Genomic DNA, 17,730 nt, shown 5'->3' with positions numbered 1-17,730 from the left:
GACAATAAAGATTTAAGAGAAGAGTATGGGGACTACAGCAGGATCAAACACCACATGCTAATTCATTCTCTTTGGATGTCCATGGTTAGTGAATAAAAGAAGTAAATCACTAATTACCAAACAGGCAACATCTTTTTCTCTCTCCCTCCCATCCCCGTACCACAAATAAGCAGCATTTTTTCTCACCCGCCCCACCCCAAACAGGCAGCACTTTTTTCTGAGCTCATCCACAGGCAGAATTTTTTTTAAATATAACCCCCCCTCTCTCCAGGCATAACATTTTTCCTCTTGGCCCCTCCCATGACAGTGCTTACCCCCCAGGGGTAGCTCAGAGTAGTCTGCTAAGGTGACAAATCAAATGGTGCCCCTGAAAACTGTGCTCAGGGAGAAGGGTGAGGAACAGGGCTGTCCGATTCACAGATTTTCACTTTTGGCAAATTGATTAATTAAAACCCCCCCCAAAAACTGAGCCCCCCGCATACCTTTTAAAAGACCAGTTCTTCGCCGGCAGCGAGAATGAGTAGCCAGCGACTGACACATAGGGCTCCATATACGAAGCCGCGTTAGTGGCTTCAGTGCGCGCGACTTTTCATCACACGCTAGCCTAAAAACTACCGCCTGCTCAAGAGGAGGTGGTAGCAGCTAGTGCGGCCGGTGGTTTAGCGCATGGTATTATGCACGTTAAACTGCTACCGCGCCTTCGTAAAAGGAGCCCATAGTTTTCATGCCAGCTGCACACCACCTTTCCTGTGACATAACTTCCTGTTACTGCATAGGTGGGAATATGTCAGAAGGAAGGTTGTGAGGCTGGCAGAAACAGCATGCATCAGTTGCTGGCTTGTCGTGCTCGCTGGTGCGAAGAATTGCTGTTTAAAAGAAACTGGCAACTTGATCGTGTAGAATGGACTTTTATGTACCAAGCAATGAATTGGTTTGGGATAGGTTCCGTATTTATTCAAATGATTCAAACCTTATATAGTTCCCCCTCAGCCAGATTATATATTAATAATACATTCTCTGAACGTTTTTGTCTGAGGAAGGGAATTAGACAAGGATGTCCCTTATCTCCTTTGCTTTTTGATATTGTTTTGGAACCCTTGTTGTTGGCTATTCAGCAGGCAAAGGAGATACAGGGAATTCCATATGCAGGTCAGGATTATAAGGTTTCGGCTTATGCAGATGATATTTTGCTTCATTTGAAAAATCCTGAATCAACCATCCCGCATTTACTGGAATTTGTTGATCGATTTGGTGAATTTTCTGGTTACGAGATAAATTGGAGTAAATCAGAGGTTCTTCCATTGAATGTACATTGTGTAAAAGGTTTATTTGATCCATTCCCATTCCCCAGACAGCAAACGCATGCGCAGACCATCTACAGTTAAAGTAGATGGTCTGTGCACGCATTGGGATCATTCTCCAACGACCCATGTCGTTGGTGAGGGCCGTGCCTCTGATCGCCTCCATTTGCATGAGGGTGCGTTATGGATCAATTGGCCTGCCTCGGATTGCCCACAGACTGGGTAGGATCGGTGGGCTTAGTGAATCTAGCCCAAAGTTGCTAGAGAAGCCCAGTGACAGAGGGGGCATGGGAAATCAACAATTTGTATATCAGTTGTAGAGCTTCAGATTTTAACAAAATGAACACAAACACCTAATAATACTGTGTGTGTTGGGGGAGGGGGGTTACTGGATACACACTGGAGAAATACAGTGTTCTCCTGGTCATTCGCGGTTCCGGTCATTCGCGGTATTCTCCGACTGGACTTCCTGTGCGAAAGTCGGGCTTCACCAATCAGGAGCTACGTGTCAAAACAGCTCCTGATTGGTGAAGCCTGACTTTAGCACAGGAAGAGGCAGTCGGAGCATACCGCGACTGATTTCCTTCACTCGCCGGCGCTCCAGCTGCCCTCTCCTGCCTCTCCAGCTGCCCTCTCCTGCCTTCCCAGGCGAAAAACTGCATTTGCAGTTTTTTGATATTCGCAAGGGTTCCTGGAACAGAACCCCCGCGAATATCGTGGGAGTACTGTATGACTTTTCCTAAGAGTCTCTCCCCTCTCCCTGCCTTGTCTTATATTCTCCACTCAGCTTTTGTGAATTTTCTGGTCTGATGACTCTTAAGTAGAGAATGACACAGGGATGGTATCTGTAGGATGGGGACAGTCCATAGGGATGGGGCGGGAACAGACACAGAGCCTGAAGGGATCGGGATAAACTTTGTTCACATTGTCATTCTTTTAAAAACTAGTATCAATATGTAAAACTTAACACATCTTAGACAACTGGCAACTGAATTCAGTGATTAAAAATATGCTTTTGGATTTCAATGAATTACTATTAAATTACATCATTTGTGTAGTCTGCCATCTGCAAAGTCCTTCCATCATGTGCCCAGCTGCTTAACCATCTTACTGCAACAGATTTATCCAACATTGCTGGCATCAATGATCATTTCTTTTTTAAAAAAATTTATTATTTATTAGTTTTATACCTTTACAAGAAAATACATCTTGCTTAGGAAAATACAGCAAGAATAATTGTTCAAATGTTCAATATCACATTTTACAATAACAAAAAAATAAAGAGGCAATACGGATATGCTTTCTTAGACCACAAAAAGCTATTAAGGGGGGGTTAAGCAAGTAAATGAGAAGCTAATCAATCATATTACAAAAAAATACCATGAAAGGTCATAATATAACATTCTGCATTCTAAATTCCATTAATCACCTATACAGCAGCAGCTATTTTCTTCAGCTCCAGAAAAGATCTTAACTGCTCTGGTTGAAAGAAGACATACTTAACTTGAGCATATTTAACAATACATTTACAGGGATATGCGAGAAAAAAGGACGCCCCCAAAGCCCTAGTGTCCTGTCGCATTGCTAGGAAAAGTTTCCTCCTTTCCTGGGTAACCTTAGTTACATCCAGGAACACCCATATCTTTTTACAGTAGAACAATTCTCTAGAGATACGAAAGTAAAGTTTCATAAAAGAGTCAATGTCCTGTTGGAAAATAAAGGAAACCATTAGTGTCATTCTCTGAGTCGTATCTGTGATAGATTCCTCTAAGATGGCTGAAATATTATTTAAATCCAATTGTGGAGTCTGTTCTTCAACCCCCATTGCTTCCCGGTTTTTTGGTGAAGAAGGCAAATAATAAACTTTATTCAAAGGAGGAATATTATCTGGGGAATACTTTTAAGATTTCCACTAAATATTTCTTAAACATATCATAAGCTAATATCCCGGGTACTTTGGGGAAATTCAGAATCCTAACATTCAGCCTTCGATTAAAGTTTTCTATATTATCAAGTTTACGATGCAAAGTCACTGAGTCTTTAATTGCAGCATTTTTAAAGTCCACAAGGGATTTCACTTCTGTTTTTACTTCCGTGAAAATATTTTTTGCCTCAATATTTGAATGTTCCAGTGCCTTGGTTAGATTGTCCATCTTACTAGCCAACATTTGTACCTTTGTGGAAGTCTTCGTTGCCTCAGAGTCCATCTTCTGTAGCAGTCCCCAAATCGCTGCTAGCGTCACCTCCCCGGAGGGAATAAACTGCCCAACGTTGGTCACCATCGGCAGAAGCTCATCTGCTCTGGGCGCTTCCCCCCTAAGAACTCCATGTGCAACTTCGGCAACACTTTCCGTTCCTATTGCCAAGGCAGAAGATTCAGCTGGACAGGGAGGTGGTTTGGTGAAAGAAGGCGAAAGTGAGATCTCATTTCCGTGTGGGCTCGAGCCTTCTCTACTCTCTCCCACCGCCGGAATTGCATCGCCTCGCTGAATGCAGATACCAGGTAACAACTGCTCAATCGTCTGCTGACGAGCTGGGAGCATAGGCGTTGAGGAAGCTAGCGCTTTAATGCTCCCTTTCCTCTTATGGGGCATTTTTTTTTTTGCAATTAATACTCCCGAGGCAGAGAGAGCCCGATCTCAGCGTCTGGTCGATGCCCCCCCCCCCACCCCCCCAATGATCATTTCTAGCATTTAATAGACACTTATTTTCCAGCTCATCCACTACACAGTTTAGGTTCTCTTCTACATCCATGTCTGAAAGACAATCCAATTACCTTCTCAGATGATTAAAAACTTAGGCAACTGAATTTTTGGCAAGGTTGTACCTATGAATCCCTTTCTCCTAGCTAATAGATCAGGTTAGGGTGTAGAAGTTCCACAAAGCTTATAGCTATTTCAAACAGGCAATTATTATTCAGTGGCCAAAAGACCAGAGTATAAAACAGATAAAAAGAATCCAGAAAGTATCTTCAAGACAGCTTCATATAATCAGGAGAATTATCAGCAGGTACGGGAATGGGCTGTGCTGAGGGCTCCCACTCCATTCTGCTCTCTGTCTCAGGCAGCTCCGTTGTGAGAGATGCCAACTCACTCCCAGGTGGAACTTGGAAGCAATCAGAAGCCCTGGCAAGAAGCATGTATGAACCTTCCTCCCAGGGAGATTGAGGGTGTTTTCCTCCCCAGCAGATCCTACAGTTCTGCCCCAGCTCTTAATTCTCTCTGTGGCAACGACTGCACTCTTGGTCCAATCCTGGCAGTCAGGAAAGCTGGTTTCTGTACCCAGCCTGTCTAAGAGAAATAACGAGGGAAGGGAAGCCTGCTTCGTAGGGTAGGAGTGGGGCCTTAAAGGGGCAGCTTTCTGCCAGGCTTACCTGTGTCCCTCTCACTCCTTGGAGCACACCTAATCCCTTCGGGTTTTCAGGATATTCACAATGAATATTCATGAGTTAGATTTGCATGCAATTGAGACAGTGCATGCAAATCTATCTCAGGCACATTCATCGTGGATATCCTGAAAACCTGAAGGGACTAGGTGGTAACCTGAGGGCTGGGTTGGAAATTGCTGCATTATAGAATAGTAGCATAACCTGGTATCAGCAAGCCAAACATTTAGGAATCTGCAGTTACACCAGTCATTGAGCTGGATATCTAAATATGGCAGGGATGCTCGTAACGGTATTTTGTAAGTTACGTGCATAAGTGGGAGCACCACCTATGATCCACCCTGTGTACACCCCCCCCTTGCAAACACCTACTTTATAAGTTACACGGGTATTTACAGAATAACACTTAGGGCTCCTTTTACAAAGGTGCGCTAGCGTTTTTAGCGTGCACACAGGATTAGCTACAGGATTAGCTACAGCGCATGCTAGCCGAAAAATTACCGCCCGCTTAAAAGGAGGCGGTAGCGGCTAGCGCGTGCAGCATTTTATCGCACGCTAAAAACGCTATCGCACCTTTGTATAAGGAGCCCTTAGGTGCCGATAGCACTTACACAGGTATATGTGCACACACACACACACACACACACACAGACGTAACTACTAGTATTCTAAATATTTATGTGCATTAGGGCATATGTGAATGTTGGTAAACTAGGGTCTTCCCTCCCCTTCAGAATCACTCAGCTCTGGAATAATCTTACTTCCCCTCTTCGTAACTTGAGTTCCCTTCAACTATTCCGTAAGCATCTGAAAACTTGGCTATTCTCCAAAATGGTACTCTAAGCCCTAACCTCTCTTTATACTTATTTCTATAATTCCATTGGAGTTCCGTTCCCATCCCAACTCCTGTAATCTGTGCCGAGCTCCACATTGTAGAGAAGATGCGGTATATAAACCCAAGATTTAGTTTAGTTTAGTTTAATGTAGGCAATTACCCTTTTGAAGACCCAAGAAAAATAAACAACATAAAACAAAGGTTCATCATTTGCTAGCAACTCAGTCTGGACTACACCTTCAGGTGCTTTAGGATAAGCTTGTTTCAGTTTGCCTGAAGGAATGTTCCACCAATCAGTGGCCAAGGATGTGGTCATAACAACATATACTACAGTGTTCCCCCGGTCATTTGCGGTCGGTGGTTCGCGGTCCCAGTCATTCGCGGTATTTTACGACCGCGAACCGCCGACCAGGAGAGGACAGCTGGAGAGGCAGGAGAGAGCAGCCGGAGCGCCGGCGAGTGAAGGAAATCACTCACTGTATGCTCCCACCGCCTCTTCCTACACTAAAGTCGGGCCGTTCCAATCAGGAGCTGCTTTGACACGCAATTCCTGATTGGTAAGGCCCGACTTTAGTGCAGGAAGAGGCGGTCGGAGGATACAGCGAGTGATTTCCTTCACTCGCCGGCTGCTCTCTCCTGCCTCTCCCGTTGCCCTCTCCAGTCTCCCCATGAAAAACCGTATTCATGGTTTTTCAAGATTCGCGGGGGTTCCTGGAACGGAATCTCCGCGAATATGGGGGGGGGGGGGGGGGGAGTACTGCATATCAAACCCTGCAAGTCAATCAGAAAAGTTCATCCATTTAGCTTGTATTACAAACAATGTATATTAATACACTTATAGCATTTATTGTCTGAGATGTTCTTACAAACACTGAAAACAAGAAACACCACATTTTACAATTACAAGATATCTAGCTATTATAGTACCACTTATTAATAAAAGTGATATCAACTCCAGGTTTGGTTTGGCCTAGCCGTACCTCTGCTATATGGTGCATGTGTCCCACTATCACAATAACTCTTCCTTTGAAGCTCTGGAGTGTGGCTGTGGCGGTGCCCTGGACTAGATCGCCTTCAGCTGTGAATGCAGACGCAAAGGGGATGTTGATGCTTCCTGGAATGTGTCCACGATTAAAGCTGAGAATGAGCAGTCAAGGAGATATAAATCGATATTGCTCTGTACCCACACACAAACGGCAAATAGGGCAGTGATAGGTATAACAAAAATCTGTTCTTAATGACAGATTTCTGAGAGAATTCAAACGGCAGTGTAGAAAATAAGTTGGAATCGAAGTTTCATCGCTAACAGGAACAAAATACATAGACTACGCCAGTGGTCTCAAACTCAAACCCTTTGCAGGGCCACATTTTGGATTTTAGGTACTTGGAGGGCTGCAGAAAAAATTGTTAATGTCTGATTAAAAATATGACAACTTTGCATAAGGTAAGTACCTACAAATCCAAAATGTGGATTATCTGAAATTATCAGAAGCAATTAAGAAAATATTTATAAATCTTTCCTTAATTGCTTTTGATAATTTCAGCTCTATACAGCTGAAAGCAGTGCAACATGCAGAAAGTGAAAAACTATCAAAGTATCAACTGCAAGAGACAAGATTTTGGACCAACTATTTTGAGGCTCTTGGTATTATAAACAATGAGTCTTTATGGACAACTTGTGCCTTAAGTGTCCAGCGGTCACGTCCGCAACCGCCTTCAGCTCTCACCTCCTCCAGCACCAGACACATGCACAAGCTGCACCGCCTCTAATGGTTACCTTACATTCTGGAACGTTGCCTGCCTGACTGCTGTAACTTCACGCAAGCGCTTTCCTGCACATGAGGTGGAGTGGAGAGGACACTCGCATATAGACGCAGGAAAGCGCTTGTGTGAGGTTACAGCAGTGAGGCGGGCAATGTTCCAGAACACGACCGCCGGACACTTAAGGCACAATTTTTCCATAATGAATCATTCCTTATAATACCGAGGGTCTCAAAATAGTACTTGGTGGGCCGCATGCGGTCCCCGGGCGGCGAGTTTCAAATCACTGGACTATACTGTGTATGTTAATTATATTAGTACATGCTAGGCTTTAGTAAAAGAGCCCCTTCATTTGTTGCCCGTTTTATGATCTCATTGGGTTCGAAGGATATCAAAGAGCCGTGTTCGTTTGTTTTTATGACAAAGTGAAGAAATAAAGACCTCTTCACTACTAAATTGAATGCAGATGACCAAACAAGTTGTGAGTCCAATAAAAAAAAAAAAAGCAAAACACACCCAAAAGTGACACTAAAAACAATATCACAGTAGATTTAAGGATGCAGGGCAGACCAATATTTCAATCCCATAAAGACTTTTTAAACCAAGGTTACAATATGCTAGGCTCATCTCTGCACTGACCCTGTTCAACAAAATAATCCATGAGGTTTTAGTACCTTGCAGAACAAGAACAAAGATGAAGGAGGGAACAAAATGAAAACATGAAGGGAGGAGTTTGATTTGTAAAGAAATTTTGTTCCCATAGGAAAATCCTTTCGAAAAGGAGGCCTACGGACTATTAAAAAGGATAGCAATCTTTGACAAAGCATTGTATTCTAGGACTGTTACTGCACTGTAGACTAAGCTGTGATTAACTTAATCTTTCACCAGATTTAAGGCATTTACTTTCACTCAGGATAATTGTATTGGCCCATGACTCCCCCCCCCCAGTTACCATTGTAGCATTTCAACAATTTCAGTACGAAGATGTTTACAAAACAGGAAATAATATATATTTGTTTACTGCAAAGATTACAAGCCATAAATTTGTTTGTGGGAGACTTCACTAAGCAAAACTGAAAAGCCCCCGCTGCTTCTGCCAACATATTTAATGAAAGGTGGTTTAGCCAAAGAATCGCTGTCTTTGTACCACAACCCAGGCAAGAACAGCCACTTTTATAATAGGACTCCCTGTTATGAGGCTTTCTGCAAACCCACAGTGGAATGTTACTGCAATGCGTTTTGGCTTCCTGCACTAACAATGTCTTATAAAGCAAGGCACTTTATTTCCATCTCATCAATTGCGTATCAAACAGGTTTTTCTTTTTAACAATTTATAAGTATACATGAATCAGAATTTTAAGCAGGAATTGTAAGGCTTCACCCCCCCCCCCCCCTGAAACTGGCGCTGCTCATCTTAAAAGCCTTTCCATATATTTAGTCTGTGTATGTTGAGCTTTTATTAGATTTCAAGCTTTTAAAAGCATTGTTTATTATATGTGCCTGTAAAATGCTTGGTACATCTGGTAGTGCTACACAAAATTACAATAACCGTACCATCAGCAAATTACCATTTACTGTATACAATTTAGCTAAATGTATTCAAAAAGCATAAAGGCAGTCCCTGAGTTACAGACGCCTGACTGAAGTACGACTCATACTTAAGAACGCACTTGTGACTTCATTTGATTTCACTGAGCAGTATTTCCAGTGACATAGACTCCTATACTTCCCCAGTAGCAGATTAAGGAATGGTGCATGGCCACATTAAGAACAGTGTGTGGTTGTGTATGTTGTACCTTAGAGGGAACACTGGTTGGAGACAGTTGGCCCTTTTGTTAGCTGGGAGCAGAGGTAAGCAGCAAGAATCTTAAAATCTACAAGTCCTGAGTTACATACAAATCTGACTTAAGAACAGCTTTAAAAAGATAACCTGGGGGTGGGTGGGTGGGTTGTTTTCAGAGGGGTTTGCTATTCTGTTGATTGTTTGACGGTACTGTTTTGGTACTGTACTGCTGTGTTGGTGTGCGATTCTTTGTTATAAATAAACAATTAAAAAAAAAAAAAGATAACCTGTTCTTAACCCAGGGACTGTCTGTAATCTCCTTTTGTGTTATTTTGCTATATTATATTCAGTCTTATATCCCACCAAATCTTCATATTTCTTTTTCTGAACAAGCGGAGGTATTTTCAGGATTTGAGCACTTCTATTTAATCATCATTATTAAAAATTTGAATAAGATGCACTGTTACTGATTATAGAGGATGTTATGCTGATTTTCTTTACATAGATTGCAACATGCATTGATTATATTTAGTAGAAAAACATAAAAAATAAAAAAATTACTCCATACTTTACCTCATTACAATTTCATGGGCAGCCTCATCCAGATATATGTGAAGCATTTGCATAGCATAAGCAGCTGAATAATGAAAACTACAAGTCAATAAACCTTACCTCGGTAACAGGAAAAGTAATGAAGATACTGCTGAAGAAAAGATAGAAACTTTTTACAATCCAGTGGGTTGTAAAATCTGAGGTGGTAACATGGTAAGGGAGATCTTGCCAAATGAATCTATTTCTTTGACTGGGTAACCAGAGAACTGGATTGAGGGCATGGACTGCATGTGGTCTGTGTAGACTTCAGAAAAGCTTTTGATGCAGTCACAGCTTGAAGATGGGTTCCAAGGTAGTGAACTACATTTAGCATCATATCTATGTTATTTGAATGTTCTAATGCATGCTTATTAGGTGCTTCATTAATATTTTACCAACAATGTAATATATGTTGTTTGAATCTCAGTGCTGTTAAATGTGTATATTTATTAAAATCTTGATATCTCACAATATGGAAAAGGTCAATGTGGCTTACAAATATAATAAAATCAAAATAAATAAAGGAATGCCACAAATAAAAGGAAAGAACTAAATCAATATCACTCAAGTATATATTCATACCAAGATCTTCAAAATTGAATTACTTGTATGGGGATAGACTTAAAGATCTCAATCTGTATACTTTGAAGGAAAGGCGGGAGAGGGGAGTTATGATAGAGACATTTAATGTAAATGCGCATGAGTCGAGTCTCTTTCATTTGAAAGGAAACTGCAAAATTTACAGAAATCTACAGAAATTTTATGGATGTTTGGGAGCCGCTGGCTAAATTTTGTAAGGAATGATAACTGATTTTATTTCATTGACCTGTAAACATACACATCCAGGGTGGAGGAAGGGATTTGCATTGGAATTTGATTCAGGGAATTTATGGATAGTTTCTTGAAGGTTTTATTTTATTTGAATATTAGGTGGGAGGGTGGGGGAAAATATAATTGTACATTAATGTCTGAAAGTTTATTGTGCTTGTCTTGTAATATTTTATGTATATGAATTACTTGTTGCACAATCGTAGTTTGAAAATTCAATAAAGATATACATTAAAAAAAAAGAAAGGAAACTCTGCAATGAGAGAGCATAGGATGAAGTTAAAAGGGGATAGGCTCAGGAGTAATCAAAGGCTTGACTGTGCAGGCAATTATTTTTGTAAAATCATGTTTTGTTATGTGACTGGCATTATTTAGACTTTAATTTCTATGAATGAATAGAATAAAAATGATATAAAATTGCTTGCTTGTTTTTATGTGCGTGCGCTGAAGGGAAGTGGAGAGAGTGGGCTGAGGACGCTGAAGGGAAATGGGGAAGAGAGAGTTGGGAAAAGACGCTGATTTATAAATTGACAATTGTACAGAATATTATTTCATTTTATACTTTAATATAATAAGTTCGAGGTTTGTGTGGATGAGATTAGATGGTTTGCGGGGACCAAACTCGCAGGGACGGAGCTGGGCTGGAGATAAAATTTTTTCCCCGTGTCATTCTCTAGGCCCTGCCACAAATCAATTTCGACTACGTGCAGGTGAGCGGGGTGTCAGTCGAGTTGACATAGCCATCGTAGCGCAAGCAGGTGTGGGGTATAGCTCTCAAAAGAAATCTTAATCGTTGTACTGTTGATCTTTGGCTCTTTTGACTAATGAGTTTGCCTACCACTGTCCTAGGACAAGCAGGCAGCATATTCTCACATATGGGACTCCCTAGCTTACTGAAATGGGATGGAGGGAGAGTTGGCCAATTAAGAGAATAAATTTTGTAAAACTGCTTGGCCGAAATGAGCACCATATCTGGAGATTCCAGACAGTAGTGAGAGGTGAAGGTATGCATTGAGGACCAAGTAGCTGCTTTGCAGATTTCATCAATGGGAGTGTAGCCTGGATTTTATGTGCCATGACATGGTTCCCTAGCTGCAGCCTGAGCAAAGCAAAAAGAAATACAAGCTGCCAGCCATGTGGAAACAGTTCCCTTGCTTATAGGCTTGCCCAGTTGAACAGTTGAGGAGATGTTCTGTGAGACTGAGTCCTTTGTAAATAATAAGCCAAAGCTCATTTGCAATTGAAGGTATGAAGGACTGTCTCACCAGTTTGTGAATGAGGTTTTAGAAAGAAAACTGGTAATATGATAGACTGGTTGAGATGAAACTCCGAGACCACTTTTGGTAGGAATTTTGGATGAGTGCAGAGAAGCACCTTATCATGGTGAAACACTAAAAGGTCTGAAGCTCACTTACTCGACATGCAGAAGTGATGGAGATTAAAAATGCCACTTTCCAAATGAGGAATTTAAGATGAGCCAACGACATTGGTTCAACTGGAGGCTTCATTAGTCTGGAGAGAACAACATTAAGATCCTAAGCCACCGCAGGTGGTTTGAAAGGTGGTTTGATGTTGAAAAGATCTTTCATAAATCTAGAAACAAGAGGATGCAAAGCCAGAGATTTGTTGTTGATCTGAATATGGAATGCACTGATGAACTCTGACTGAAGATGAACTATGACTGAAGTCTTAAAACCTGAGTTGGATAAATGTAGAAGGTATCCCAACACCGAAGAAATGGAGGAGGATGAAGCATCATGATGAAGAAGAGAACACCACGCTGAAAACCATGTCCACTTCTGCTGGTAACACTGCTGAGTGGAAAATTTTCTGGATGCATCTAAAATGGCTCTGACAGGATCAGAAAAATCATTGACTGTTGAGGTCAAGCTGTCAGATATAACGACTGCAGATTGGGATGTAAAAGCAACCCTTGACTCTGAACGAGAAGAGATGGGAAGATCTGCAGAGGTATTGAATCTTTGACCATGAGTTGAAGCAGAAGGAAAAAACATGGTTGCCTGGGCCACCGAGGAGCTATTAGAATCATGATGACTGACTCTTGTTTGAGTTTGACCAGTGTCTTAAGAATGAGTTGAATTGGAGGGAATATACAGAGAAACTTGTCTGTGCAATTCAGGAGAAAAGCATCTGCCTCCAGCCGATGATGAGAGGATTGCCTGGAACAGAATTGAGGCAGTTTGTGATTGATAGTGGATGCAAACAGGTCTATCTGAGGAGTTCCCCAAAGGGAGAAAACCTGACATTAACCTTGGAGTGAAGCGTCCACTCGTGTGGCAAAAGATAACTGCTTAGTTTGTCAGCAAGAGTGTTTTACTCTCCTTGAACATAGACCACTTTCAAAAAGATGTTCCGAGGAATTGCCCAGTTCCAAATCTTTGCGGCCTCTTGACAGAAAGTTAGAGAACCCGTGCCTCCTTGTTTGTTTATGTAATACATCACGACTTGATTGTGCGAACAAGGAGCACAAGATTGGATATACTGGGTTGAAACTTTTTCAGAGCATTGCAGTCTGCTCTGAGTTCCAATAGATTGATATGGAGTTTCTGTTCTTGAACCGACCAGTGGCCCTGTATCTGGAGACCGTCCAGATGGGCACCCCAAGCATACATGGAGGAATCCTTGGTCAGAACTTTCTGATGCAGCGGTATTTGAAATAAGAGCCCTCTGGAAAGATTGGAAGACTTCATCCACCACTGAAGACACTAACACAGTGATGGTGTGACAGTAATCTTCTGGGAAAAGGGATCGAGAGCTTGAGATCATTGAGACATCAGAGACCACTAAGCTATTCTGAGATGAAGTCTTGCAAAAGGAGTAACATAGACTGTGGAGGCCATGTAACCCAAGAGTCTCATCATGTGTTTTTCTGAGATGGTTGGAAGATGAGAAACTTGGAAGGGTATATGGACACAGAAATAAGATGGCTAGACCTGGGGGAGAATAAGAACACAGAAGGAAGGTGCTGGAGTTAGGGGGCATAAAGATATAGAGGAGTGATACTGTACACAGGGAGAGGGGATCATAGAATGATGAGATGATGAAGGCAGGGAGATGGGCTCAGGGGAAATACTAGAAAGGGACATATAGGAGACATAGGGAAGGGAGATGCTGAACATGGGAAACAATACATACATAGAGACAGAAGATAGATGGTGAGCATGGAGAAAGAAGAAATGTCAAATGGTCAGGAGACCCTGGCAAGTGTGTTAAGGCAATACAAAAGAAAACAGAAACCAGCGCCTGAAACCAACACGATTTGAAGAATAAAATGACAAGACGACAAAAGGTAGAAAAAAAAAAATAATTTTTATTTTCTATTTTGTGATTAGAATAAATCAGATTTGAAATATATATCCTGCTAGAGCTGTTGTTAGACATAACTGGGGACTGTAAAGCCCAGGCTGTGCTTTTTTTTAGCTTCTAGTTGGCTTAGGGCTCTCTCTGACTAAGGGGAAGTTGCCTTAACTGCACTCCCATAATACTATTCCGGTCATTTGTGATCGTGGTATTATGTAAGCATGATTTTTCTGTGTAGCATTCTGTAGTAATTTGGTTTATTCAGTTTTCTTGACAGTGGAAGGGTTACTTGTGAAGGGGAGAGAAGACAGGGGTTTTGTTGATCCATGTTCTATATTATTTGTGTTTATAAAATGACAATTGTACAGAATATTTTTTCTTTTTATACTTTAATAAAATAAGTTCAATATAAAATCATAACTATTTGAGGCTTGTGGAGATGGGATCAGATAATTTGAGGGGACGGGGTGAAGACGGGGACTGAACTCACAGGGACAGCGACCAAGCTCGTGGGGCAGGGACAAGGACTGAGCTCATAGAACATAAAAATTACCGCTGCTGGGTCAGACCAGTGGTCCATCGTGCCCAACAGTCCGCTCACGCGGCGGCCCCCAGGTCAAAGACCAATGCTCTAAATAAGTCCAGCCTCACCTGCATACGTTCCAGTTTAGCAGGAACTTTGTCTTGAATCCCTGGAGCGTGTTTTCCCCTATAACAAATTCTGGAAGAGCGTTCCAGTTTTCTACCACTCTCTGGGAGAAGAAGAACTTTCCTTACGTTTGTATGGAATCTATCCCCTTTTAAATTTAGAGAGTGCCCGCTTGTTCTCCCTACCTTGGAGAGGGTGAACAATCTGTCTTTATCTACTAAGTCTATTCCCTTCAGTATTTTGAATGTTTCGATCATTCCCTTCTCAATCTCCTCTTTTCAAGGGAGAAGAGGCACAGTTTCTCACTGTATGGCAACTCCTCCAGCCCCTTAACCATTTTAGTCACTCTTCTCTGGACCCTTTCGAGTAGTACCATGTCCTTCTTCATGTATGGCGACCAGTGCTGGATGCAGTATTCCAGTTGAGGGCACACCATGGCCTGGTACACCAGCATGATAACCTTCTCCGATCTCTTCGTGATCCCCTTCTTTATTATTCCTAGCATTCTGTTTGCCCTTTTCGCCGCATATTGCACGGACAGCTTCATTGACTTGTCGATCAGAACTCCCAAGTCTCTTTCCTGGGAGGTGTCTCCAAGAACCAACCCGGACATCCTGTATTTGTGCATGAGATTTTTGTTACCGACTTTACACTTATCCACGTTGAACCTCATTTGCCATGTCAATGCCCATTTCTCGAGCTTGATTATATCATGTTGCAGATCTTTGTAATTCCCCTTTGTCTTCACTACTCTGAATAACTTCGTATCGTCTACAAATTTAATCACCTCATTCATTGTACCAATGTCCAGATAGATCGTTTATAAAGATGTTGAAGAGCATGGGTCCAAGCAATGAGCCCTGCGACACCCCACTGGTGAAGCTTTACCAGTCTGAGTATTGTCCATTTACCTCCACTCTCTGTTTCCTATGCTCCAGCCAGTTTTTAATCCACGTGAGTATTTCATCAATTCCATGGCTCGCAATTTTCCGAAGTAGTCGTTCATGTGGAACCTTGTCGAATGCCTTTTGAAAATCCAGATATACAATGTCGACCGGGTTGCCCTTGTCTATCTGCATGTTTACTTCCTTGAAGAAGTGCAGCAAGTTTGTCAAACAAGATCTGCCTTTGTTGAAACCGTTTGGATGGGACCAAATTTTTTCCCCCCGTGTCATTCTCTAGATTTATGAACTACTTGCTGTCCAATGGGGTCCACTTGCCCTGGAGGGGGAGACCGCAGCAGTGGGCACCTCCCCTGCTCAGGCTGGCATCAGTCATGAGGGCCACCCATTCGTGGATCCTGAGAGGCATCCCCTTTGACAGGGCATTCCCTTGGAGTTACCAGTGCTAGCTGCACTTTGCTCTCGAGGTCCAGGGGAGCAGCATCTGTAAAGAGTGGCATTGCAGAAACCACAGGGATAGAAGAGAGTACAGGAGTGGGTGCATAGGAGTTCTTGCCCAGGGAACAACTTACAAGGAGGCTGCCATTGAGTCCAGCACCTGAAGGTAGCGCCAGATCATTGGGCTCCGTAGAGCCAGGATTTCTAAGAACTGCTTCTTGAGCTTCTATTTGTGTGGCTCGGGAAGAAAAACACGTCCCTGAACCGTGTTGAAATGGACTCTCAGATATTCTAAACATTGAGTTGGCTAAAGTATCTTTCAGAAATAATCTTTCAGAAGTTGATTATTCAACCCAGGTTCTAGAGGAGATTCACCATCTGCTGCACCACATGCTCACCTTCCTTTTGTGAAGGGGCCCTGATCAACCAATCACCCAGGTAAGGATGCACCTAGATGCCCATCTTGCACAGGTGGGCTGCTACAACCACCATCACCTTGGTAAAAATATGGGGAGCCGTGGCCAATCTGAAAGGGAATGCCACAAACTGGAAATGTTGCTGCAGAACGTGGAATTTTAGATATTTCCTGGGATCTGGAAAGATGGGGATGTGAAAAACCGCCTCCGTTAAATAAAGAGAGACAAGGAACTCTCCCAGAGCCATCACCGCTATAATGGAGCAGACTGTCTGCATGCGAAAGTGAGGTAACTTTAGGGCCTCATTTACTGACTTCAAATCCAGAATAGACCTCCAATCTTCTGTGCCATTCTTGTGCACTATGAAGTATAAAGAGTTATTTGTCTGAGCCCAAGGCTAAATGAGAGAGGGGCATTTTCTGCGCTATTTCAAAATTCTGAATGGACATTTTGGCTTGTAACGTCAGGGGAAGACTGTGCCATAGAAAGTTTGCAAAGAAGAAAAATGTGCTCTGTCTAGTAGATTTCAACCTTGCAGAAGCAAGCCAGGGGAGCACCAGTTGGTGATTGTTAAAATGATTGTAGAGTGTGTTATGGGGCATAAGGAATAACTGCAGATACCAGATATCTGGGGCTCCCTCATACAGAGCCCTACAGGCTAACGTGAGAACCTTAAATTGAAAATGAAACATTACTGGAAGCCAATGTAAACAATTCAACAGTGGATGAAAAGGATCAAATTTATGGGCTTGGCATAAGAAGCAGGCTGCTATATTTTGTAATGTTTGAAGGCATTTTAGTAGTAATAAAGGAATCCCCTTGTAAATTATAGCACAACAGTCTAATTTTGAAATAAAAAAAACTCATCAATCAGTGCCTTTAAGAAGTTTTGTGGGAGAGGTAACTAGGAAAAGCTCATAAAGTCCAAATTTTATAACATTAGAAATTTGAGAAGTAAATGAAAGTTCTGAGTCAATTACAGTCCCTAATAAAATGAAGAGTCAAAAGGTGTAATGAAAGAGTTAAATAGAAATGGAATCGCAGAGGGGTGCTCCTTTTGGCTATTAATCCAACACACTGTTGTATTTTATGGATTTAGTTTTAGATGATGATTAAAAAGCCAGTTAGCCACGAGTGCAAACAAGTTTGTAAAGGCGGTGAGTCACATCATCTGAATAAAAATAGTGGCTAATGTCAAAATCTTGCATAACAGTAGCCAAGGGACTTAGAAAATGATTGAATAAGAGAGGAGACAAGATAGAGCCCTGAGGTAATAATGCTGGACAGCAAATATATATGTATTCCTATAGTGCTGTAAAAGTTATCTGATTATGCAGCATGACATACCCAGGCTGAATGCCAACAATAAAGAAAAACTCCATATAGCAAAGGATACCAGCCACCCAAAAGGACAAAAACACCCCTCTCAATCCCCCTATCCCCCTCCCAACCCACAAATTTATCAGTTCCATCAGAAAAGAACAAAGAGTCCCTAAGATATTCCCTGCCATAGCCTATAT

The 17,730-nt window shown here is 42.0% G+C and overlaps 1 protein-coding gene across 6 annotated transcripts in view; it reads right to left on the bottom strand.

Moving 5' to 3' along the window:
• TBCK (TBC1 domain containing kinase) overlaps positions 1 to 17,730 on the bottom strand; it is a 433,115-nt gene that overhangs the window by 44,187 nt on the left and 371,198 nt on the right. For all 6 annotated transcript variants that reach the window (XR_004540453.1, XM_033956547.1, XM_033956522.1 and 3 more), the window contains exon 25: positions 6,502 to 6,658. Coding sequence is in view for 5 of the 6 variants with exons in the window: in XM_033956547.1 (XP_033812438.1) it covers positions 6,502 to 6,658 (157 nt within the window). In the remaining variant the exon portion in view is untranslated. The remainder of the gene's footprint in view (positions 1 to 6,501; positions 6,659 to 17,730) is intronic.

This window comes from Geotrypetes seraphini, chromosome 1 (genome assembly GCF_902459505.1).
Source record: "Geotrypetes seraphini chromosome 1, aGeoSer1.1, whole genome shotgun sequence".
In the NCBI taxonomy this organism is placed as follows: Eukaryota; Metazoa; Chordata; class Amphibia; order Gymnophiona; family Dermophiidae; genus Geotrypetes; species Geotrypetes seraphini.
The sequence above is the reverse complement of the archived record's forward strand: the minus strand, read 5'-3'. Positions and strand labels throughout refer to the sequence as shown.